This window comes from Gracilinanus agilis, chromosome 6 (assembly GCF_016433145.1).
Source record: "Gracilinanus agilis isolate LMUSP501 chromosome 6, AgileGrace, whole genome shotgun sequence".
NCBI lineage: Eukaryota > Metazoa > Chordata > Mammalia > Didelphimorphia > Didelphidae > Gracilinanus > Gracilinanus agilis.
In genome coordinates, this window is record NC_058135.1 from 35,475,975 (window position 1) to 35,503,019 (window position 27,045).

General features: G+C 41.2%; 1 protein-coding gene across 1 annotated transcript in view; it reads left to right on the forward strand.

Moving 5' to 3' along the window:
* Window positions 1–14,600: 14,600 nt before the first annotated feature.
* FRAS1 (Fraser extracellular matrix complex subunit 1) overlaps window positions 14,601–27,045 on the forward strand; it is a 545,529-nt gene continuing 533,084 nt past the window's right edge. Inside the window, exons 1-2 of the mRNA XM_044681606.1 lie at window positions 14,601–14,679; window positions 23,254–23,285. Of these exons, the coding sequence (XP_044537541.1) occupies window positions 14,601–14,679; window positions 23,254–23,285 (111 nt within the window). The remainder of the gene's footprint in view (window positions 14,680–23,253; window positions 23,286–27,045) is intronic.

Consider the following 27,045-nt stretch of genomic DNA (forward strand, 5'->3'; position numbering starts at 1 on the left):
TGGAATTATCCTGTGTGGTCAATACCAAACAACATTCCAAGGGCCATAAAACACATTTCCTTTCTAAAGATGATGAATAAGAAACCTGGAGAACTTTTCTATACCACTTCCCCTTTTGATAACCCTATGTGGCCTTTGAGGAAGACAGATGGCACCCTTGGCAGTTATAGCACATTGAATAAAACTTCTGCCTTTAGAGTCAGGAAGATGAGTTCAAATCTGGCCTCAGACATTTACTAGTTATATGATCCTGGGCAAGTCACTTACCCTCTGTCTACTTTAGTTTCTTCAACTTTAATATGGGGATAATAAAAACAACTACCTTCCAAGGTTATTATGAAGACAAAATGAGATATAAAACACTTGCAGTCCTTATAGTCTACATAAACACTGGTCATTATTATTATTAACTGGTGTAATGCAGGATTGATGCAAGTTCTCTTGCATTTGCAAATTCACCTGAGGCAATCCTGGCAGTTAGGGGAAAGGAACTTTGACCCAGCAAGTCCCTGATGTCATGACTTGACTGTTGGAGGTGGGACTACAAATATCCCTGGAGAACCAACCTGGGGTTCTGATTTCCTTAACCTGACCCAGACATCCAGCTCCCCTGGACTCCCCCTTGGGCTTTGGGAGGAGGGACTTGGTGGGAGGTGGAACATGGGAAAATTAGTTTACTTAGCCCAGGCAGGGACACCCCTAAACCAAATCATTACCCTCATTTATCAAGCTGGTAGACCACTCTACATCAGGGCAGTGGAATTTATCCCTGGCTGAGGGGCTGGTCCCCTCAGCCTGACCTTACCTTCTGAGACCCTCTGCCAGCACTGGCCGATCACCCATAGCAACAACTTCTCCAGACCTTAACCCTCCTCCCTCAGTCTACCCATGTGTTTAAATAAACCCCTTGGCCCGATTCTGAGAGTTTCAGTGATTCATTTATAACATCAACCAGGGCCAGAGGCTGTGGAGAAGGAGGATAGTTACCACTGGTTTCCAGGGGAGTTAGACCAGGTCTTGTTTCAGGAAGTAAACCAGGTTCACTTCCAGTTGGCTTCCAGTTTTTCACCAGCAGGGAGGGGCTCCTCTCTCCTCACCTTAAAGGAGCCTCCAGGCAGCAAGCAGGGAGACTGACTGGTCATCTCTGTTCAGGACCTCACATCCCTGGCTGTCTTAGACCAACATATAGTGAAGTTGTTAGCTCCCTGGCCCAGGAGACTCATGGGTACCACCAGCTACCTCTATTACCAGCCTATTTAGTCCCTTTTATTACACTGACAGTTTACAATGAACTAAAGGGAATTAAATAAAGTTTCCATACTTACAACTGTGGCCATTTTTTATCATAATGATTCATGGATCAGATTCCACAGGCCCCTGGTAAGTGGTATGGGGTTGTCTACCTCACTAATGCTTTTTTGTCTATTCCTGTAACTGAAGTTAGTCAGAAGTAGCCTACTTTTTCCTGTATACTTTCATTATTCATCCTCAGAGTTACCTAAACTCTCCTTCATAACTGCCACATTCTGGTGGGTAGAGACCTCCCCCCCACTTCTGGAGGGCATTAATATCTACCACTGTATTAATGATATAAAGTTGACTGAGTTGGATGAGGCCATGGTGCAAAAATCTTAGATTGCATGATAGCTGATTAAGAGAAAGTAGTCCTAAGAAAACCTACAGTGCAGCCCGCTAGTCAAGTTTTGGGGATCATAGTGAATTGAGAGAACCCAAATGATTCTGGATATGGGTTTAGAACAAGCTATTGGCCTTCACTTTGCCATAATCTAAATAGGAAGCCCAGAGGCTGATTAGAATTTTGATTTTGGAGAACCCACATTCTTTACTTGGCTCTCTCTTGACCTGAGTCATCTGCAAGTCTTATCTTTTTTGACAGAAATTGTTTACCTAAAATGGTCACCCAGATGTTATGACCACCCAGGTTGTTATGACCTTCCAAAGTTCTTGTTTTGGAAGGTCTTTGTCCATAACAACCTGACTGAGTAGAACTTTTAGCAGTCATGTAAGGTTGAGTAGACATCCATTAGGTTTCTGGAGTTACAAATTCCAAGAAGCCCTACTCACTATATCACTTTAAAAAAACCCAACGACTCTAAGACAGAAAGACATTGGCTAGAAAAATGGAGTTAAGTGACTTTTCCAGGGCCACACAGTGAGGAATTGTCTGAGGCCAGAATTGAAGCCAGTACCTCTTATTTCCACGCCTGTCTCTTAAACCACTGAGCCACCTAGCTGCCCTCATGTTGTCATTTGAGTGTCTTTTTGGAAAGCATTCCTTTAAAAAAAACCCAACTCAAAACAGGAGCCTATTACACCCTACACCAAGATAAATTTAGAATGGGTGAAAGACTTGAATATAAAGAGGAAACTATAAATAAATTAAGGGAACACAGAATAGTATACTTGTCAGATCTCTGGGAAAGGAAAGATTTTAAAACCAAGCAAGAGTTAGAGAAAATTAGAAAATGTAAAATAAATGATTTTGATTATATTAAATTAAAAAGCTTTTATACAAACAAAAACAATGCGACCAAAATCAGAAGGGAAACAACAAACTGGGAAAACATCTTTATAACAAAAAACTCTGACAGGGGTCTAATTACTCAAATATACAAGGAGTTAAATCAATTGTATAAAAAAATCAAGCCATTCCCCAATTGATAAATGGGCAAGGGACATGAATAGGCAATTTTCAGGTAAAGAATTCAAAACTACCAATAAGCACATGAAAAAGTGTTCTAAATCTCTAATAATTAGAGAAATGCAAATCAAAACAACTCTGAGATATCACCTCACACATAGCAGATTGGCTAAAATGATAGCAGGGGAGAGCAATGAATGTTGGAGAGGATGTGGCAAAATTGGGACATTAATGCATTGCTGGTGGAGTTGTGAACTGATCCAACCATTCTGGCTGGCAATTTGGAACTATGCCCAAAGAGTTCTAAAAGAATGTCTGCCCTTTGATCCAGCCATACCATTGTTGGGTTTGTGCCCCAAAGAGATCATAGATAAAAAGACTTGTACAAAAATATTTATAGCCATGCTTTTTGTGGTGGCAAAAACCTGGAAAATGAGGGGATGCCCTTCAATTGGGGAATGGCTCAACAAATTGTGGTATATTCTGGTGATGGAATACTACTGTGCTCAAAGGAATAATAAACTGGAGGAATTCCATGTGAACTGGAAAGACCTCCAGGAATTGATGCAGAAAGAAAGGAGCAGAACCAGGAGAACATTTTAAACAGAGACAGATACACTGTGGTACAATTGAACATAATGGATTTAGTGCTGAAAGGAATAATGAACTGGAGGAATTCCATGTGAATTGGAAAGACCTCCAGGAACTGATGCAGAGTGAAAGGAGCAGAGCCAGAAGAACATCGTACACAGAAACTGATACACTGTGGTAAAATTGAATGTAATGGACTTCTGTACTAGCAGCAATGCAATGACCCAGGACAATTCTGAGGGATTTATGGAAAAGAATGCTACCCACATTCAGAGGAAGAACATACAGAGGAAGAACGACCACACCAATGCAACTATCAACAATTTGGAAATAGGTCTTTATTGATGACACATATTAAAACCAGTGGAAATGCATGTCAGCTATAGGGAGGGGGGCGGGGAAGGAAGTCAGGGGGTTAAGGGGAAATTAAGAACATGAATCAGGTAACCATGGATAACTTTTCTAAAAAATAAAAATTATTAAAAAAAAAACCAGGAGCCTAAACCTAAGCTAAATAATCCAAGATATATAATCCCTTCAGTACTTGAGTTGGAGTTTAATTATTAGGAGAGTATGAGAATAGGGAGTCCTCTCCCTTTCTCATTAGAGGCTAGACACCCCCAGGATTGAATTCAGTTTAGACTGCATGCCTGAGTCAGAGCAAATCAATATTTTCATAATTATATAATTAGTATAGAATTCTACCCTCTGATGGTTCCACAGTGTTTACTCATGTTTGGATATATCATGTAGAACTATTTTATTTATTTGGAGAATTGGTGACTATGTCCTGATTACATAGGAATAAATTCTAACTTTTGAGAAAACATCTTTTTCATTTGAACTCACACTTCATTACAAAGCTAATCTCCCATAAAGCATGCTATGTATTTGACTCAGCAATTCCTACTGATATGCTATAGGTAGGACAACACTCACCTTAATAAGCAGAAGCTATCGCAGGGAATCTTAGAATTATAAATAAATACTCCTCTACCCTTTCTTATTTATCCAAGATTCCTGTAAAGATTTCTTCTTAAGAGATAAAGGGAGAAGAGATTTTGGCTGATAGCTTTTTTATTCTCTTTTTACTCTATAATTCACTATAAGATAAATTTTATACATGCTAAAAATGATAGCTAGCTCCAGACTGCCTGTCTATTGGGATGGTCAATAAGAAGGTAGGGGTGGTGATGGTGGGGATGGAATAGTTTATTGCAAGGAGTGCAGAATCCTACCCAAGTCTGTCCTTACAAATTAGAATGGCCCAAACAGAAATTTGTGATTCTATAAGACAACAATCATCTTGCTGAATAAACCAAAGATGAGTAGAAACTTTGAAAGGCTCACTTCCTCATTCAGGGGAAATGTAGCAAGATAAATATACATTTGAGAAGTGGGAGAGTCTATATGATGATGAAGGGTTTATCTTCTTACTGAAGAAGAATCAAGTATCTCTTCAGAACTGTAATGATTTCAAATGCCATAGAGATCTTAATTAGACCCATTTAATCATAAAAGATAAAGGCTTCCCTGTACTCTACTCCATTTTATTAGGGGGGCCATCTTTCATTGCAGCTAGGTGGCACAGTAGATAGAATGCTGGACCTTGAATCAGGAAGATCCATTCCCTGAATTCAAATGTGACCACGGACACTTCCTAGCTGTTTGACCATAGCAAGTCACTTAAACATGTAGACCTCAGTTTCCTTATCTGTAAAATGAGCTGGAGAAGGAATGATAAATCACACCAGTATCTTTGCTAAGAAAACCCCTGGGGGGGGGTCATGAAGAGTCATATGTTAGTGAACAACAGCAAAAATCTTGCATCACTCAACTTATAACAGGTGACTGATCAAAAAGTGATTGTATGACCCTGCATTATTCACTAGTGCCCAGGATTAGGCAAGCAACTACTTTCAAAAATGATACAGTGAGAGGGTAAGTCACTTAATCCCATTGTCTCAGTTCTTATCACTCTTCTGCCTTTGAAATATTTAGTTTTGGTTTCAAGACAGAAGGTAAAGGTTAAACAAAACAAAACTACAATATATTAGTTATGGGTAAGGGATCTTTTTCTCTACACACAAATGGAATGTTAAATATAGAACACAACAGGCTTCTGTGGAACTTAATATAACTATTCTTCTATGTATTGGGAGGCTGGGAGGCTGACTCTTGAATGCCATGAGAACATAATCAGTTTGCGGGATAACTCAGATGAGGCATTTCTATTTCACCTCAGCTCTGTGCTTCCAAACAACTCCTATAAATGTCTGCTGGCAAAAGGGCTAAGCTTACCCAATCCTTTTATTATTGCTGGAAATTTTTTATGATAGAGGAATTTTCCTTGACACCATTCAGTTTCTCTCAATGAACCTAGTACCTCCAGACCACCTTGAGCTCACAATGTTGCCTCTAAGCCTAATGTGCTCATCTTTTCCTCAAGATGAGGAAAGCACAGAAAATCAGCAGTCAGCCAGGGGCTCATGTTTCTTGGTAGAATCCCCCTGAACCATATGGTTGAGGTTGCCATGAATCTGTCCTCACCTCTCATTGATAGCTATAGAGGATACCACATGGAAGGCTGAAGGAAGAAACTGAGTTGGGAACTCCCTCTTCCCTATAACAGATGTTATATATGGATCCCCATGGGGCAAAGGGAGGGGACCCCTTGAGGACCACTCAAGGTTTGCTATGGCATGCTAAAGTGCAAAGTTCTTGCTGGGACTCCACACAGTAGGAAGCAGCCATGAAGCTTTTCATCTTCTAAGAGCTGAGTCATTCTGTACCTGGAGTCCTCAGAATATAATATTTGTGGAAGTAAATTAGGTTCCAATGGATCTTTCTGGCCACATTTTTCCATTCTTGAGATAATGTTTCACTGTATCAGTTTTGCTTTTAAACATCTTTTAATTGTTCCTTGTTTCAAATTGGTAATTTGTTGCAGTTTCTAGATGCCTCTTTTTAAAAGTCTTACTTTCTATTTTATAATCTATACTATATATTGGTTTCAAAGCAGAAGAGTGGTAATGGCTAGACAATCGGGGTTAAGTAACTTGCTTAGGAACACACCTCTGGGAAATGTCTAAGGACAGATTTGAACCCAGAACATCCCATCTCCAGGTCTGGCTCTCTATCCACCAAGCCTATCCACTACTACCTATCTGCCTCTAGATGTCTCTATGTTTACAATATTAATATTGTGATTTCTTCCAAATATAAGCTTTTATCCTGCCAGATTTATTTCATTTTTCATCTGAGATAGCTTATGTGCAACTTTTTCTAGATCATCCTCTTTATTTAATTTCCTTTTCAAATCTCTTCTATACTCTCAAGACCAAAGTTTTCTTTTAGAAAAAAACTGTCATATTTCAGTTCTTCATCACAGACTTAAGCCTCATACACTGGTCTCTTAGAGCATTGTAACCTCAGAAGTTCCAGGTCAAAGAAAATACTTAAGTAGTACTAAATGAAGAGTCCAATAACAGGACCAACCACACAAAATTTAGCAGACAAAAATATGACAGAGAAGAGAGCTTGGAATATGATAGTCCTGAGGGCAAAGGATTCCAGTCAAGAATAATTTATCTAGCAAAATGGAATATGATCCTACAAGAGAAAGATGGCTTTTTAATGAAATAGAGGACTTCCAAGCATTTCTGAGGAAAAAGGCAGAGCTGCATAGAAACTTTGACACAACAGAGTTAAGAGAAACATAAAAGTAAACTTGAATGAAAACTTGTAAGCCAATACAAGGACAACCTGTTTACCTTCTAATATCGGGTGATTATCCTTATACAGTATTCCCTGTGAACTCTATCCTCAACTGCAGTCCTAAAGAGAGTCTAAGAAGATGGATATCTGTCTATTTCTGCTGCTTAGAAGTTGTTCTCTTCTGTCTTGATGATCTTCAAAGAATAGGAGAGAGGATGAAAAATAACAAGGGCTGGACAAATAGAAGTCTAGCTCAGTGAATAAAGTGCTAGCCTTGGAGGCAGGAAGACCTGGGTTCAAATCTGTCTTCAAAAACTTCCTACCTTTGTGACCTTGGGCAAGTCACTTACCCCAAATGCTTAGCCCTTACCTCTCTTCTGCCTTGGAATCGATACTTCAATTGATTCTAAGATAGAAGGTAAGGTTTTTTGTTTTTTTGTTTTTGTTTTCAAACAAGGAGGAAGGGAAGGGAGATACTTGAACCTCATTCTCATTTGAAATAATCAAAGAAGGGAAGGCTACTCAAATGCATACATTTGGAGACAGAAATACATTTCATTCAACACAGAAATAGGAAGAGAAGGAGACTAGAGAGAGAGAATAGATTAATTGGAGGATTAATTTAAAACAAAACAACTTTATGGATGTATAAAAAATAATGGTCTTTTCAAGAGGGTAAAGAATCAAAATCTTAGGGAAGACTCATTGACAGGTGAATGACTATATAAGTTTGGAATATAAATGTGATAGGATACTTTAAGAAATGATGAAGTGGATGGTTTCAGGAAAATCTGAGAAGACTTATGTGAACTGATGAGTAATGAAGTGAACAGAACCAGGAGAATAATATTTACAATGCCAATGTTGTAACAACAAACAATTTAGAAAGAATTAGACCCTGATCAGTACAATCACCCACCAGGATTCCAGAGAACTATCAATAAAACATGCTGCCTACTTGCTGATATAGAGATGAAAGACTCAGAGTACAGAATGCATGTTTGTAGATATGCGTGTTCATATTTTCATTTCTTTTGGACATGAGCAATGCAGAATTTTGTTTTACCTGCCTATACACGTTTGTAATAGGGGTTTTGTTGTTCTTTTTCAGTTTGGGGTAAGCATGAGGAGAGAAGGCAGATTTTTGCTAATTAAAAAAATTGAAATGTATATAAGAAATACTAGTTTCTTGTACATCGACTTCCTTTGAACCTAGTCTTAAGTCACCTTCTCAGTTTACCTGATGTGCTATGGACAATTATTTTTCGTTTGTTAACTAAAAATGTTTCTGTTCCTATGACTGTATCTCAAAGGTGGTGTTTTTGTATAAAGTTGTTAAAAGAGAAGAACGATGAGGTGTAGGTCATATTTATTGTTGTGGGGATCTGGAAAGAACTCTATTCCTGGTTCCATCCTCATTTGCCAATGATGATTAGAATTCAATCTCTCATAATATTAATTCTGCATTCCAATTTTGGGGGTACTCATCACTAGTAGATTAGTCCCCAGAAGGTGACTGATGACTTCTCCCCTCAACTTTTTTTTAAACCCTTAACTTCTGTGTATTGGCTCATAGGTGGAAGAATGGTAAGGGTGGGCAATGGGGGTCAAGTGACTTGCCCAGGGTCACACCTCCTCAACTTTCTAGAGGTAATCTTGAGAGACTGAGGGAGTAAGCATTTAAATATTATTTCATGAAATGCCATCTCATTTGTTCTTTCCATAGCAATAGAGCAGTTGACATTCCCACCAATTAATCTCCTTAACTCAAATTTGGATAGCACTTTTTTTCCACATTGATTATTATTGTTGAACTTCATAGATGCCATTTCTGCCCAGAGGCCAGGCTCTGAACATTAGTCTAACTTCTGCAAGCCCTCTTGATGTTTGATTTCAGGTTTCTCTCTCCTCCCAGACCTCACACATTCAAAAGCATATCCTCTGAATCTTTCCACTAAATTAAACATTTTCTCTAGCTCAGTTGCCTTCTAGCATTTTAGTCATTCTATAGTGTGCTTTGTCCAAAGCTCTGATGATTTCCCCCCAGGACAAGGAGTCCTGTCCCCAAAAGAATCCTTACTTGAGCCTGTGATAATTCTGTAATATAGGAAATCAGTTCTAGTTACTTGGGAAGCATCTTTCTTTGATTTAAGCATAACTCTGAATTTTCCCACTGATGAAACTTCTCTGTGCATGAAATCTTATAGTTTTTTAATTAACTCCGCCTCCTCCTTGGAGGGTGATTTAGAGTTCAATTTCTACATACTCTCCCCTACTGTTACTTTATTGGGAATTTTTGAGTGAACAACTGAGCTTAATAATTTGCACAATGGTGTAGTTTCTCCTGATCTTGCCTTGCTAATTATAACTTTACATTTTTCTAACACTTGTTTGGATCTTTTGGATAATCTTATAATGTCATTATTCTTATGCTCAGGATACATTAAGACCCACTGCCCTTTGTACATTTTTATGCCTCTCTGCCACTTATATTCTTTACATATGTGCTTCACTATGATGGTATTCAAAGTTTGTGTCCTCTCTTCTCTTCATGGACTCTAAATGTATTTGGGGGAGAGAGTGCCCCAGACTTTAGGGGGAGGTATTTTGTACCAACTGTTTTTCTAGGCCATGTGAATAAATGCCTTTACTAAAAATAAGTTCAGGATAACTAGCAGACTGTAGATGGCGAGCACATTAGTGGGGGATTGGGAGATAGAGTGTTTATTGAAAGGAGACTATTTATTTCTACCTTAATGAGAGATCATAAGATTTATCAGATCAAAATCTCTGATTATAAGATCTCTTTAGATCAAGAGTTAGATATGACTTTAGATCATCTGCTGCAACCTTCTCATATATATGACTTAGGGTTTTCCAGTGAAACTCCAGCTAGAGCTAGAGGTTGGGAGTGGTAATAGACACAGAGAGAGAGAGAGAGAGAGAGAGAGAGAGAGAGAGAGAGAGAGAGAGAGAGAGAGAGAGAGAGACATGTAAAAGTGAATGTCTTCAGACTCCAAGAGGACATTACCCACTTGGACTGGGGTTGAAGGCATTACTTATTTTTTAAATTTAATTTAATCCTTTCCCTAATTACATATAAAAATAGCTTTCAATATTTTAAAAAGAATTCTCCCTCCCGCCTTGAGAAGGCAAGCAATCAAATATAGATTTTACATGTGCAATCAGTAAAACATTTTTATATATTAGTCCTTTTGTGTAAGGAATTGAACAAAAATATTAAGAAAGTGAAAAAAGTTTACTTTGGTCTGAATTCAGACTCCATCACTTCTTTATTTAGAGGTAGATGGGCTTTTTTTTTTTAAATTTTAAAATTTAAAAATTTTTGTCTTTGAATTTTTATTTTTTAGAAAAAATTTCCATGGTTACATGATTCATGTTCTTACTCTTCCCCCTCCCCCCATAGCTGACGTGCATTTCCACTGGTTTTAACATGTGTCATCGATCAAGACCTATTTCCATATTGTTGACCCATTGGGGTGGGTCGTTTAGAGTCTAAATCCCAAATCATGTCTGCATCAACCCATGCATTCAAGCAGTAGTTTTTCTTCTGTGTTTCCTCTCCTGTAGTTCTTCTGAATGTGGATAGTGTTCCTTTCCATAAGTCCCTCAGAATTGTTGGGATTTTTTTTTTTAAATCATGGTCCTTTGAGATTGTTTTGGATCATTGTATTGCTGAGAATAACTAAATTATATCCACTTGTTCATTGCACAGTAATCCTGCTTCAATTCATGTTTTTCTGAGCATTAGCATTACTTATGAAGAGGCCAGAGATACAATAGATTATCATTAGGGCACAGATTGTACATATAACTTTGTCCCTAGCCACTCATCTGCATGAGTCGCCAAAGGAGGCTGGGAAGTGTGTTACTCTCTGACTTGGACTGACCCACCCTAAGGCAAAACAGAGTGTCTCACTGAGAAAACTAGCTCTATACCAAGAAGGACAGTCAATCAGGAAGAACTCTATCTGTTTCACCTCATGTCTGGAGGTGATCAATTCAGTACAGAGACTGTGAGGGAGTCGAAGAGAAGGGGTTTTTGTCAATTCAACATTAAGGGTCATCATTGCCTTAACTAGAAGAGCACAGTAGTACTCTTTGCGAAAAGAGCATGGCAGCACATCAGCCAAGGAGAGTGAAATAAGATGAAGTCAAGTCAGTGGCCAAATTTGGTTAAAGACTGAAGATATCCATCAAAGAGTGAGCTCAATGAGTCCAGCGGATTGACCAATCTTACAGAGATGCCAAGCCCTATGAAGAGTATGAGTGCCAAGTAACTAGCCCAGTTTCATAGCAGCTGACCATTAGCTGAATAATATACCTGGCTTGGTCCATCAACTCTCCAGAGACTGGGTGACCAGTTTGGCTTGCCTGGAAGCATCCAAGCCCAGTGGCTGAATAGCTTGGTCAGTATAGTCCAGTAGCACCTAACTGCCTCACTCTGTCCAGATTAATGGACTCAGAGCAGACACTATGCCTTGGGAGGAGTCAGCCCAGCTAAGCAGTGGAATGGGCTGCCCATTACTAACACTACCTTCACGACAAATGTTTTGAGAACCCTCTGGAGAAAGAAATAATGCCAGGTCCCTGCATTCCAGAGTTATCAGTTGCTCTGGCTATGTGTTCCTACACAAGTGTCTTATTGCTATTGTACTTTAAGTTCATGTTCATTCTTTCTTCCACTCACTCTGGGTATACTTGCAGGAGAGTGTGCCTCAGGAAATGCTTTGTAATTACTCTTCTTGCTATGCCATTTGAGAAAAGACCTTTGCTAAAAAAAACTCAGTATCATAGCTGATTCTTAAGTAGATGAACACCAGTGTGCAGCTGTGAATTAAGGTTAGGAGGATAGTCACATAGCAGGTTACCATAAACAGTACTAGCAGGTACTCTTTTAGGGGACTGAAATTACTAATGCCAGTGGGAGTTAGAGGAGTCTATCTGGAATTTTTTATTCTATATAAAAGTTCTCTGAGTCCCAGAGAGGTTAAGCAGAAGTAAGGCTTGTAATGCCAAGTTCATTGTTCTTTTCACTGAATTCCCCTGATGAAAGGAAATGAATTGTGATAAATGATAAGAATGGGATCCAGATTCCCAAATTTCTCCTTCTTAACCCTGTCTCCAAGTAGAATGTAGCCGTTGCTCAGCCTAGATAGAATTGATCAGAAAGGATAGCTACTTTATAAAGGCAGCTTAGTTACAGATACATATTACATCATTTTTGAATGAACAATTCCAAGTACTAGTAGGTCAATCAGAAATGATAAATCTCTCCTTAGGATTTGTCAATAGCTGTAAAATAAAACTGGACAGCTAGTTAGAATTGAGTCTATAGCACTACTAAAAATGCTTTGAGCATGATAGGCAAGTTGATTACTAATTAACAGAAATCTACAACAAGCCTATATTCTAGGGTGATGGTGAACCTATAGCACCAGTGCCAAAGATGGCATGTTCATGAGAGACCTCTCTGTGAACTAGTGAGAGTTAGTTACTAGAAGAGCAGAGGGTTTCTGGCAGAGCTTCTCCCTTCCCCCTCTCCACTGTGCTTCCCTGCCCCACTGCCCAGCAGCCCAATGTAAATGCTTACTCCCTCCCCTCAGCTGAGTGCCTGGGTCACTCCCTCCCTTTCTCCCATCCCTGTCTGGGGTAAGTGGGGGATGATGGCACTAGGTCTCTGGGGCCATGGGTGTGGGAATGTGTATGTGTGTGTGGGGTGAGGTGTCTAGAAGCTTCTCCTTCACTGCTCCAGGTCAATCAGAAATCATTCTGATTCTCTAATTTCAATTACATAAAATAATTAAGCTAAGATCTCACATTTAGCATAATTAATAGAATGGCCATAATTCACATTGGCATGGAATTATTTTTTGTTTTGAAAATAAATGGCTTAGATTGTCCATGCCTTAACATTCTGTTTTTTATAACTTGGCATTTATTTGACCAGAGATCTCCTTCTTGGGAAAATATCCCATTTTATTGACTTTTTTTCTTCTCAGATGAAGTAAAAGATGAATTTGCCTTAGGAGACTTAACAGAATAAAAATTCAGTTGATTGGATTTTTTTTCAAAACTCGGCTGATAAAAACTAAATCTGAGCAAGGGACCTGTTTCTGTCTAGGTAGAAGAGCCTTATGGATTCAACTGCTATTAAGACAAACATGGGGGAGAAATATAGTGCAGCTCAGCACTCTTCTTGGACAGGGGGAGAAATAGCAGTGGTGGCGAGAGGAGGTGTCAAGTCCTCTTGCCCCAAACCTCTCTAAAACTTAGGATTTGGGGCTTTGGGACCGAGCTCCTGGGTGTTGTTCCTGCATGCTCGCCTGGAAATCAGTGGCCTTCCTTTTTCCCTTGGTGGGACTAGTTTTCATCTAGTCTTAGACTAAAGCCAAGGAAGGCTAAAGTACAGAATGAATCAGGGGATCAGATTGCTGGTTCCCTCTCCCTCCCTCCCAACCTGCCTCCCTCTTCTCCCCACGTGACTCTGGAATCTTGGCCAAAGCTCTGAGTCCTGAGTCCATTTTCCTACCGAGGGGGAAAAAAGGCAGGAAGGAGGAGGAGGAGAGAAAAAGAAGGGGGAGGAGAGTGAGAAGAGAGAAAAGGTGGAGGAGGAGGAGGAGAAGGGAGAGGTAGATCGTCTTCCAAACTGGGCAATGTAGATATTTAGATAGCCATCTACATTGATTTCTGGGCAGCGCGTTCCCAAGCTCGCTAGACTTCCTAGATGGCGCTCACTCTCTGGGCTTCTCAATGCCTTTGTAAATCTTCCCCCGTGTGCATGTAAAAATTCTGGCTTAGGTCCAGCACCCCGCTTCCCTCCGCGGTGGAGGTGGCAGCAGCTCAGCAGTGGGGGAAGAGGCGCAACCCCCCGAGCCCTTCTCCAGCACGTACAGTGGCTGCCAGGCAGGGGTGTCAGCTCAGAGTGTGTGCGTGTGAGTGGGCCTCCAGAAGGCGACCAGCTGCACCTCCCCCAGGCTCTCCTGGAACTGAAGAGCCGGTGACTGCGGGTGGTTTTCGCTGGAGCCTTGGAGCCTCCCTTAGCTGCAGCGGCAGTAGCAGCAGGAGCAGGAAAAAGTTTGCCGGGAGGCCAGGTAGGGGTGCTGCCTCTCCAGAGCCCGTAGCTCGCTCGCTAGTTCACTCTCCAGCCTGCTGGGCTGCCGCGGGCTGCCGGGGTGCCCCAACTAGGACTGCCCCCGCGCAGCCTCCCTTCTCCTTCTCTTCTCGTTTTCTACCTCCCCCACTCTACGTAGCGCCCACGTAGGGTGTCAAGCGAAGTTTAAAAAGCTAGCCCGCAGGAGAGCGGCGGCGGCGCCGGTGCAGCAAGGCAAGGGGCTCTACGTCGCCCGCGGGAGCCAAGCGGAGAAGGAAGGGCGGCTCTCTCGGGCAGGAGGAGATGAACTGCAGCTGAGGCTCAGCTTCCAGCTCGCGGAGCTGCGGCGGAGGCGTGGGATCGATGGCAGCTTCTCGCCTCCCAGCCCGGCTCTCGGCGTACCCGTGAGGTTGCGGACATCCCCGGCTTCCCGGAGCAGCTCGGCTGCCTGCGCCCTCCGAATTGCCTCTAATTCCCTGCCAGCCTGCTTCGGTACGGGCTCCGGACGGCCGGGCCATGGAGTACCTGCTAGTGTGGCTCGGCTTTTCGCTCGCCTTGGCGGAATTCACACCCCTGTCTTCTGTGCGCTCCGAAGGTGAGTCCGGAGGCTCCTCAGCTAGAGTCATCCCAAATGAGTTGGAAGAGGTCGGGGCTACCGCAGGGATGGGGGATTTTGGGGAGGGAGGGAGGTGGGCCTGGAGGGAGCTCCTCTGGCATTGAAAACCCCTCCTCGGCTGCTTCTGCATTCTCGGCACGCTCACCGAAAGAAGCCCCGCGTGCGTTTTGGACGGGTGGAGAGGTCGCTCAAGGATCTGGCTTAAAGGGAGGGGAGAGGACTTTCTAGAGGGCTTCTGTGGAATGGGCTCGCTTCAAACTGCGTTCCTCCTAATGGAAGCTCCTTGAGGGCAGGGTCTGCCTCACTTTTGCCTTTGTGCCTCATGAACTTGGTACCTGGGAGGCGCATACTACATGCCAATTAAATTCTGTAGAGTTGTCAGAGGGGCACTTCCCCAAATGCTACCCATTATGTGGGTAGGAGGTTTTCCTTTCTAGCGTTTAGGCGTGGGTCCAGAACAATTAGACTGATCTTCAAGACAGCCCCGAGGCAGGCTGTGCCAGACCCTCTGTTCTTGCTTTCTCGTTAGTTGGGGCTCAACTTTGATCCCTTAGCCTCGGGATGTCTAGCTGAAGAGTCGGATTTCCAGCCCGGAGGCGTCGGCCAGGGTGGCTAGGGAGAGAAGGGACTGCCTAGCCCCGCGCTGGTTGTAGTCTCTGAGCTATCAGAAACTTTCTACTCTCAGCGAGAGAGGTAGTCTGAGCAGGCAGAGAAGGGGCGGGCAAAGAGAGCTGGGCGCTGGGGTGGGTGGGCTCCTTGGCGGAAACTTAGCCAAACCGGCTTCTGCGAGCTCGGCCGGTGCGTGCACTTGGGGAGAGGGGGATGGGCGCTGGAGGCTTGGCTGGCGTGTAAGCTGAATTCCTTAGCTCCCGGGCTTCCCATTCATTATTCATTCTGCTGCTGGCGGGAGAAGGGAGTTCACCTGCCTCTCTGCCTTTGCCTCTGAGGGCACTAATTCTGGCTGGTAAGCTCCAGAGGCTGGGGCTCCGTGACATCTACCTGTGTGGAAGCTCGGGGCTCTTGGGTGAAGTCCCCTTCCCCCTAAGAGAAGCTCCTTGAACCGGGCTCATTGGGGAGGAAAAAGTCACTTTTAAGGCCACTGGGCTGGAGGCTGCAATTTTGGGAGAATGATAAGGGGAGTCAGTGTGGAATTCTCTTTTCCCTAATTAAAGAGAATCACAAAAGATCTAAATGGCCACCGAGAAGTAAGTGGCTGTGTTATCCTTGTCTCCCTCGGCGAGTCCTTCTGCCAGGTTTCATCCAGGTCCTTTATTACCTAGCCCCAATCGATAATCAGGACTCTGGGAGAGCACTCATGAGAAAGAGGAGTTCTTGGTGAATGAAACTCTCCCCCCCCCTCCCCTTTGGATCAAAAGCTAGAAGAGACCTCATGAGGAATCCAGTCCAACATGTAAACCCATTTCCATTTTACAGATGAAGAAACTGGTGCCTATGAGGGGAAATAAACCGAGTCCTTTGTGATTACATGAAATGCCAGTCATTAAAAGTTTATTAATGGGGGCAGCTGGGCAGCTCAGTGGAGTGAGAGTCAGGCCTAGAGACAGGAGGTCCTAGGTTCAAACCCGGCCTCAGCCACTTCCCAGCTGTGTGACCCTGGGCAAGTCACTTGACCCCCATTGCCCACCCTTACCAATCTTCCACCTATGAGACAATACACCGAAGTACAAGGGTTAAAAAAAAAGTTTATTAATGTTGTTTAGTAGTTACAGACCCATTTGGGGTTTTCTTGGCAAAGAAGCCAGAGCGGATCGGTCATTTTCTTTTCCAGTTCATTTTACAGATGAAGAAACTGAGGCCAACAAAGTTAAGTGACTTGTCCAGAGTGCACATCTAGTAAGTGTCTGAGTCCAAAATTGAACTGTGAAGATGAATTGAGGCTTAAGCTCTATCCTTTGCCCACCTAATTGCTCTAGATCTTGGGTTTTTAACTACACAAATGAGACTATATCTGCCCTCACTTAGCGTTTACTTTCTAACAATGACAAAAGCAAACAAACAAACAAACACACACACACACACATTTGTAGGGAAGAGAAATTATTCCAAGACCAGTTATTTTAGGCACAGGCACTCAATTGATAAAGTGATTTCTTTAGGAAGAGGTCCACTGAAGGCTCAGCATTTTGCCAACCTGGATTCTCTTTCCAAGGGAACCCATCAAATTCTTACCCCACCCACCATTACCGCTGAATTGATGACTTGTCTCTGGAATGCAGAACCAGCTTGTGTTTTGGAGGAGCCTCCATCTTTACTTCCCTCTGGCCCTTACTTACTTAGAGGCTTCCATGATTTTCTTTTAGTTTGCTTTCCCCTGAAGAAATGGCTTTTCTGGGTTTGGAGGGGATGAAATTGATTAACTTAAATACCTAGGAATTAGGTTGGGGCATTTGTTGTGGCAAAGAAGGCTCTCTAAAGATGAAAATGTAATTGCACAGGATATGATGAACAAAATGTTATTTTGTGTTTTACCCTTTAGTGACAACTAATATTTAGAATTAGACACAGGAAGATCTCAATGTTTCTGAACCTCAGCTCAGTGGACTGTTTCCTCCATGCCTGAAATACTTTCCTTCCTCATCTCAGTCTCCTCATTCCCTTCAAGTCCTAGCTAAAATCTCACCTCCAGGAAGACTTTTCCAATCCCCCTTAATTCCAGTGTCTTCCTCTGCTGTTTATTTCCAATGTATTCTGCATGTAGCTTGTTCCAACATGTTATTTGCATGTTGTCTTCCCCATTAAATGGTGGGCTTCTTGAGGAAAAGGATTATTTTGTACCTCTCTGTGTATTTCCAGAGCTTAGCCCAGAACCTGGTAAATGAATGAGTAACTGACTACTGGTCAGAACACTAGATTCTGACACTTTGATAGACAAGTTGTTTAATTTCTCTAAACCCCATATGATTCCTGATCTGTATAATGGGGCTATACATATTTGTACTCAAGGCTATTATGAGTTGAGTACTTTGAAAGTCTTTGAAGGTTTATAGAGGAGTGAACAGTAATTAACTGCAAAATGATGGGGTTGGACTAATTGATCTCCAAGGTGGTTTCCATCTGTAAGCCCAATGCTTCTACTGTGTCAGCCTTTTTTTTCCCTTTGGCTACTGTGATAAAGCTATTAACATCATCATTACCTAACATTTGTATAGCATTTTTCTTATAGCAAAGAAAGCAGTGGGAGCACTAATTGCCTTGAATTCAAATTCAGCCTTAAACACTTACTAGGTGTGTGACACCTTTGTTCATCTTAGTTTCCTCTTCTGTAAAATGAGATAATAACCTACTTGTTAGGATGGTTGTGAGGATCAAATGAAGCCCAAATGTCTGGCATATAGAAAGTGCTATGTAAATGTTAGCTATTATTTATTCTCAAAGATGTGGGATGGATTGTGCAAGGATTGTTTCTCCCTATTTTAAAGATGGGGAAACTGAGGCATAGAGAGAAATGACTTGCTCAAAGTTACATGGCGATAAGTGGCAGAAATCGATTCAAAGCCAGATTTTTGAAGTCTCTAAATTCAATGTTGTTTTCTCTGCACCACAGAGAGCCCTATAAAAACCCAGTCCAACAACATTAAATACCTCAAGTGTGCATGTTTTGTATTTTGTTGTTGTTAAGTCATGCATGACTCTTTGTGACTCCATTTAGTATGTTCTTGGCAAAGATACTAGAGTGGTTTGCCATTTCCTTCTCCAACTCATTTTATAGATGAGGAAACTGAGGCAAAAAACATTAAGTGACTTGCCCAGGGTCACAGAGCTAATAAATGTTTGAGGCCAGATTAGAACTCAGTTAAATGAGTCTTCCTGGTGCCAGGCTCAGCACTCTATCCATTGCACAATCTTTTTAGGTTCAAATTGAGATCTTCTAGAATTATATTTCTCTTTGCTAATATGTCTTGCAAATCTCTCTGGAGAGAAAATGAATGCTGGGAGTGAACTCATCTGAAAGATCATGGAATGATAGAATTGCAAAGTCTTCCTGAAAAAAGAATCTAGACCATGACACTGTCACTATCAATCTGCGCTCAAATACCTCTAGGTGGAGAGCTTACTACCTACCAAGGCAGCCCATTTTCTTTTTAGATACCTCTAAATGTTAGAAGTAGTATTGGATTTGAAATAAGGAAATCCTTTCAAATTTATTCCTGGCACTACTGTGAGACCTTGAAAAAGTCACGTCTTTGAGCTTATTTCCTTCCACTGTAAAATGGCACCTATGCCACAGGGTTGTCCCAGGTCAGTGCTCTGGTAGTTGAGTTTTGATATTGGAACAAAGCAAGACATTTCTTGGTCATTTAGCAGTAACAAAAGGACATTTACTTAGCTGTAGCGGGAAGACATTCAACAAGGATAGGTAACAAGGACACTTCCCAGTTGCTTAGGCTGAGCGAGTTTTCCTTGTTTGAATTGCCCACCAGCTAAGTCTCAAAACATGCCTGGCATTCCTCATGGCTATTTTGTATTCAAGTGACCAAGAAGTGCTGTTAGTGGCTGTCTTTAGTCCCTAGAGCTAATCAAGTCTTGAAGATGATTTCAATACCTCTCAAGGAAAAATTAGCCTATTCTGAATGGGGATGAGGTGTTAGGATATTGCTTTCATCAGATTCTGTTAATTCCTAACTGTGTGACCATTTGTAATATGTCACCTCTGATTATCAATTTTCTTCTTCCCTGATTGTTTTTTTTCTAGTTCTGAATAGATGATCTTACAAATTTGTTTCCCTACCTGTTGAAATGGGTTAAATGCCCATTTCATGGCTTGTTGTTCATCTCAAATGATGCTGCAAAATTGCTTCAAGAAGTGTAGATAGCTATACTGCCCATCCAAGTAATTTCTTGTTAATTGATGAATAAAGCAGAGTCACCAAGAATGGAGTGGGAGGTTACTGCTCTACTGGTACCACTGTTGCTTCATGGATCTCTATTGGGGTGGGGCCTTCCATGCATGAATATGATTGTTACATTGAAGGAAAACTTGAATGCAGAGGAAAGTTTGCCAAAAGTATGCAGTAGATCTGAGGAGAAACTTCAACATCTCATGAAGATACTACCTTGTGTAAAAAGTATTTACTGAATAGCTGCTCATGGAAAGATTATTTGCTTTATTTATTTAGCTCTTGAATTCATATCCTTATTATCTTTACAGAGCCCTCTATTTGAAACTCTCCTCTTCTTTTTCTTTTCTTAAAAAACCCTTACCTTCCACCTTAGGATTAATACTGTGCATTGGTTCCAAGGCAGAAGAGTGGCAAGGACTAGACAATAGGGGTTAAGTGACTTGCCTAGGGTTACCCAGTGAGGAGGTGTCTGATGCCATATTTGGACCCAAGACCTCCCATTTTCAGGCCTGGCTCTATTCTCTAAGCCACCTAGATCTGTCCCACTATTACACTTTACTCTAAGTGAAATATATGACTTGAACTCCCAGCCATTTTACAGATTTACAAATTGAGCTTATAAAACAGGAATGCTTCAAATCCTCTACCTCTTTACATGATCTTTCCCTCTATTTCTCATCCAACCATTATCACTCAAGTGAGCAGCATTGGTTCAATACTTAGAAAAAAACACTACAGTAATGCAAAATAGGGCAGAAAGTAGCCTAAAGTAAGTCTAAAAGTAACCGCAGTCTGTTGCTGTAGGAGTGGGGCATCTTCTTGATTCAACTTTCTATTTAGGGAAAAAAACAAAACGAGAGAGTAAATGGGGCAGATGAATGAAGTGATCAGAGGATCTTAGCTCTCTGGAAAGCACAAGAGAAAATATCTTAGCTGAGACTTCAATCCCATTCCATCATCTCAGATGGTTCTTGGAGCATATCCATGGTTCTTTTGTGGCTCTCTGCTGTCATTAAGAAGCTATAGTGATTGGTGATGGTGTGTAAAACTCACAATGGCAGAGGTCAGCATATAGAGTCCTTCTGGGATACTGTTCTGACTCCAGGCACCATCGTTCTCCCCACATCTACCAATGTCAAGGCTTCTTATCCTTCCCATCTCTCTTTCTTGACTTCTCTTCACAGACCCTTCCCAAGGTCAGTGTCAAAGGTGCTTGGATTCGTTAACCCTCTCTATAAGTAAAGAAAGCCCTTCTGAGTACGTGGAATGCTGGGAAGACAGGCTCCTCTCCCCTCCCATAAGCCTTTTGGCTGAGCTCCAATAGATTCTTTATGTTAGCAAGTTAGAAACTATGGGGGAGAGGCTTTTTTCTGCCCTGAATCTTTATTGGAATCATGATAAATGTTTTATATGATTTAGGTAATATACTGAAAGACTTATCAAGGAAGAGGAAATTAGGCTTTAGATATCATTCAGTAAGCATTTCTCAAGCATATACTATGACTGGGCAGGAATAATAGAAAGAAAAATGAAACATTTCATGTCATATGCAGGGTGAGGAAGGAGGAATGAGGCAAATGTAGATAAGTGGGGACATATTATATATTTATTTCCCCACTATGCTAGGTGAGCGGTGAGGGCCACTAGTTCAAATCATGAAGTCTTCAATGTGCCAGGCACCAAGAGTGTGGGTGAGATAAATAAGGATAGGCTTCCTGTAGGAAAGGGTATTTGAGCTGAGGCTTGAAAGAGGCTACGTTTTCTAAGAGATGAAGGGAGATGAAGAGAAAGTTCACCCTATGCATAGGTTATTGAAATGGGAGCTGCTGTCTCCCATCCAGGGAAGAGCAAGTAGATTTTCTTTGGAATGTAGTGTGTGAAGGGAAGTAATGTGCAATGTGCTTGGAGATAGGCTGGGTTCATACTGTAGAGACCTTTAAATGCCAAATAGTCAGATCTGCGCTTTAGTTTAGGAGCATAGCACAGTGGATAGAGCACCAAGCCTGGGGTTAGGAAGTCACTTGCTGCTCTTCTGTCTTAGAATTGATACTGAGGTAGAAGGAAAGGTTTAAAAAAATATTAGTTTAATAGCTCTGGGGATTGGATTGGAGAGGGGAGACCAATTATGAAGCTAGTGCAAGTGTGCTAAGAAAATGTATGAACAGGAATGATTGTTTCTTTTGAATATATTTACATTTCTTTACATATTCAAGAGGTAATTTTTTCTTCTTTTTTTTTTCTTATCCAAAGGTAAAATGTGTTCTGGTATGAGGTGAATGTACATAATGAATTTCTTTTTGTGACATGGAGGCCATTTGACATAGTGGAGAATGTACTGAGATTCTGTTGTCAGGAGCTTTAGGTCTGCATCCCAGCTCTGTCCCTTACTGTCTGGGTGACTTCAGATCTCAGTTTCTTCATCTGCCTAATCCCGCTCCTGATTGGCATGGGAGCTCTGACCTACTTTGTTTCTGATATGAGCCTATTTTGTCCTTCCTTAGACAACATGGTAGCTCCCAGCTCCCAGCACTCACCACACTGATGCCAAATTCAGCCAGACACCCAGTTGGCAGAGTCCACATACAGCTCAGAACTCCTGCACTCAAGAGATATGTCAGCTCCAGCCTCTCTTATAGCTGGGATTATGGGCATAATCCCATGCCCAGCTGGGATGTTTTCGTTTAATTATTTTCCTTTGTCACAAGAGGGGGTTCAATCTAAGGGGTAGGTGTGTGGGAAAAGACTTTGAAATAGAGTCAAAATACATCAGTAAAATGTATTTAAAATATTTATTTAGTGTGAGACACTGGTGGAATACCAAGGAGTATATAATAACTATAGTAAAAAAGTGAGCATTATTTGCTAAGTGATTTACAAAAATTGTCTTATTTTATCCTAAAGTCATTCTGAGTAGAAGGTGTTATTGTTCCCAGTTGAGGAATTGGAGGGAGGGAGAAGTAAAGTGACTTGCCCAGGGACACCCAGCTAGTAAATGTATGAGACCAGATTTGACCATAGGTCTTTCTGATTCTAGATCCAATACTTCCATTTATTATGCCACTTCTATTCCTTTATGATTATGGGCCATGCACTCAAGATGCTGATTTTATAGCTGCAGAGAAAAGGCATGTGTGGGGAATATTGATATGAGATCCCACAAGGAGATGTGAGTAATCATCAATGAATTATTGAATTTAGAGGAGAATGCCAGTGACCTGTTAGTGGGGAATGGAGGCGGGGTACTGTACTTGAACTGGAGGCAGGGGAGGCCATTCTAGACTGTGGCAATGGCCTTATCGAAGGCACAGTGATAGAGAAAGCTAAAGATACAATTAGGGGACAGAGAGTCAATTGAATAGCCCGTTTCCAGAGGAGTATTCTTGTGCACAAATAATGAGGCATGAGGCTGGCAGGTAGATTGGGAGCCAGCATCTTGGCAGCTTCTCCGAATTAATACAGGGGACATTTTATAGTATATTTATAGCATGCCATTAGAAATAAACTTGTTGAAAAATGTGAAAAATGAGTTTTAATGGCAATTTTTTTTTGCAGGGGTCAAAATGTGTGTAAGTAGTAGCTGGTAAGAAGGCATGTCTCCAGAGTTTTCTATAGACACATAAATTCTCTGTATTCTGTGCTGATGCAGTGTAATACCTACCTTTTAATTCTTTGTTTTGTCTTTATCCCACAGGTGCTTGTGTCTTCCAGGGCTCATCATTCTTGGTAGGTCATTTTTAATATGCTTAGTCTGTTTATTTTGTGAGGAAAATAATTTCTGAAGGGTAATAGCTGAATCAGTTGACCATATCAGTTCTTAATATGCATATTTTTCATCCACTGTTTGGATATTATTCCCTATCCCGACACATTCGTGCTCATTTCCCTAGAGAATGCAATCCGCTGGAAATGAAATCCACTGACTTTTTTCTTTGCATTCTAAAGCGACTCTGTTGTATTCTTTCAATCACATAGGGGAAATAAGATCCTTATATTGATATCTGATACAAATTAGGGCACAGTTTGCTCACTCCTGAGTTGTAATGGTGTTTTCCTCATCTTTTTTTGTTCTAGTGCTTTCCTGGTTATTCTACTGCCTTTCTGATCCCTCTTACTTCTAGTGCCTACTTATCTCCCACTTGCTTATTTCCCCCATTAGACCATGAGCTTTCTCTTTCTTTGGATCCCTAGCATCTAACGCAGTGTCTAGCCCATAAGAGATGTTTAATAAATGGCTATTGACTGACTGACCCTTTTTGAAATGGAACATTGAATTCATTTGAATTTGGAGGGCTTGTATAGACATTAATACTGTATTTTATTTGGGAAATTTTCCTCATAGGGCATTATTCATAGAGAATCAAGTAATTGGATGATTTGGAGCAAATCATAAAAATAAAAGCTAACATTAGTGTAGTGCTACACACACACACACACACACACACATTCTCAAAACAATGTTGTGAGATTGGTGCTATTTTTATATCTACTTTATAGGTGAGGAAACTGAGGCAGCATTTGGACTCAAGTCTTCTTCCTAGAAATCTGATGGATCTATTCCCATTCATAATGGGCTAGAATGAATGACTATGAATAAATCTCATTCCTAATAGGTTGTGTTGCAGGCCATTTGCCACTTTTGTTTTCTCCAACTCTAAAATAAAGTTCAACTGGGATGCTAGGAAAGTTGTTACTTACTTAAGTTGTTACTCTTGGTTTTATTTTATTTTTAAAAATCTTTACCTTCGCTTGAACGCATGGGCTGAGGAGGACATGATTGGGGATGTAGACTCGAAACTACCACACCAATGCAACTATCAGCGATTTGGAAATAGGTCTTGAACAAGGACACATGTTAAAACCAGTGGAAATGTGTGTAGGCCATGGGTGGGGGGAGAGCGGGGGGGGGTGAAGGGAAAAGTAGGAGCTTGAATCATGTAACCATGTTAAAAATGAATATTAATAAATGATTTAAAAAATCTTTTCCATCATCTTAGAATAATACTGTGTATTAATACTAAATTAATACTAAGGCAGAAGTGTGATAAGCTAGGTAATAGGGGTTAAGTGACTTGCTTAGGCTCACACCCATAGGAATGTCCAAGGCCAGATTTGAACCCAGTACCTTTCATCTCTAGGCATAGCTCTCAATCCACTGAGCCACCCAGTTGCCCCTATTACTACTGATTTAAAAAAAATTATTTACATTTTAGATTGTCTTTGGTGTTGAAACTGTGGGTAGACTCTTTTAACATCTAAGGACCTCGAAAAAGCTAGCAATTGATAGCAATATGCTTGGAGTTAAACTTTATACAATGTAATTATTTCTCTGGGGATGGAGATTATAAATGAGTGAATGAAAAGCATTTATTAAGGATTTAGTATGCTAAGCGCTGTGCTAATTGATGAGGATACAAGATGAAGAATCTCATCTCCCTTTCTGTCTCCATTCAGGTATTTTGCAGAGAAGGAAAGTTCTCAGTGACTCAGGGACATTAAGGGACTTGCTGAAAGTCACCTAGATTGGTGGTAGCAATAGAAACCAAGTTGGCCTTTTGAACTATCTTTTATGTTTTTCATTTGGAATACATTTTTGTACACTGGAACATGGGAGATTATGCTGTGCTGGGAGTTGCCTTCAAATAAAACAAAGGACACATACCATAGAGACTTGATTCAGCAGGTGATAATAAGGGGTTAGGGAAGGGAGCCATTTTTCCCTATTCTGGCCTCTGTTCAAATTTTCTCTGAAACTTAATCTGTGCTGGGAATAGACAGCTTATTTTTAAGACTAATTTGAAGGACCACCTTCAATTTGAGTCAGCAGACATTTATCATGTGTTTATTATGTACAAAACATCTTGAGAAGAGATTCTGTCTCGCAAACCTTCCCTACAGCAGAGGAGGTGGTTTGTGCTTGATTTTCAAAGGACCTTGGGATGAAGGCTATGTATTAAGGGGAAAGTGATGAGGTTATTTGGCATATCAACAAAGCAAGTCATTAAGCCTAGTAGGAATTATGTAGAGATAAACTTGAAAAGGAGATTTTCCTGGGATAATAAATCCTGTGGAGGGGCAACTGTATGGGATCTAAAACAATTTAGGATGAAGAGGGAAGTTGCTTCCTCCCTCTTGGTGTTGTGGAAAGAGAAATATATATATATACTAGACTTGGGAACTTGGGTCAAAACAATGACAGACCATAATTCCAGACTCGTGATGAAACTTAAATTCCAGTGCTGCTCATTATGCTACCTAAGCCTCCTGTGGTGAGACATTCTTTCTTGATAGAGACAATGGACTCAGATTACAGATTGAGATAGATTTTTCTGGATATAGCCAACATGGGAATTTGTTACATGTATAACCCAAACTGAATTGCTTGCCAGGTCCGGGATGGGGGAGGGAAGAAGGAAGGGAGACAGTTTGGAACAAATAACTTTGGAAAATTTATGTGGAAAGTTGTTACTATGTACATGTTTTTAATAGGAGTTTAGTTTTTCTTGTTTTTAGTTTGGGGGAGGCAGCAGGAAGGAAAGAAGACAAATCCTCTTTTTTTTTAACATTTATTAATATTCATTTTTAACATGGTTACATGATTCATGCTCCACCTTTCCCCTTCAACCCCACCCCCCCGCACCCCCCAACCCTTGGCCGATGCGCGTTTCCACTAGTTTTGTCATGTGTCCTTGAACAAGACCAATTTCCAAATTGTTGGTAGTTGCATTGGTGTGGTAGTTTCGAGTCTACACCCTCAGTCATGTCCACCCCGACCCATGCGTTCAAGCAGTTGTTTTTCTTATATGTTTCCTCTCCTGCAGACCTTCCTCTGAATGTGGGTGGCGTCTTTACCATAAATCTCTCAGAATTGTCCTGGGTCATTGTATTGCTGCTGGTACAGAGGTCCATTACATTCAATTTTACCACAGTATATCAGTCTCTGTGTATAGAGTTCTTCTGGCTCTGCTCCTTTCGCTCTGCATCAGTTCCCGGAGGTCTCTCCAGTTCGCCTGGAACTTCTCCAGTTTATTATTCCTTTTAGCACAATAGTATTCCATCACCCGCATATACCACAGTTTGTTCAGCCATTCCCCAATTGAAGGACATACCCTCCTTTTCCAATTTGTTGCCACCACAAAAAGCGCAGCTATGAATATTTTCGTACAAGTCTGTTTATCTATGATCTCTTTGGGGTACAAACCCAACAATGGTATGGCTGGATCAAAGGGCAGGCATTCTTTTATAGCCCTTTGAGCATGATTCCAAATTGCCAGCCAGAATGGCTGGATCAGTTCACAGCTCCACCAGCAATGCATTAATGTCCCAATTTTGCCACATCCCCTCCAGCATTCATTACTCTCCCCTTCTTTCATTTTAGCCAATCTGCTAGGTGTGAGGTGATACCTCAGAGTTGTTTTGATTTGCATTTCTCTGATTATTAGAGATTTGGAACACTTTCTCATGTGCTTATTGATACTTTTGATTT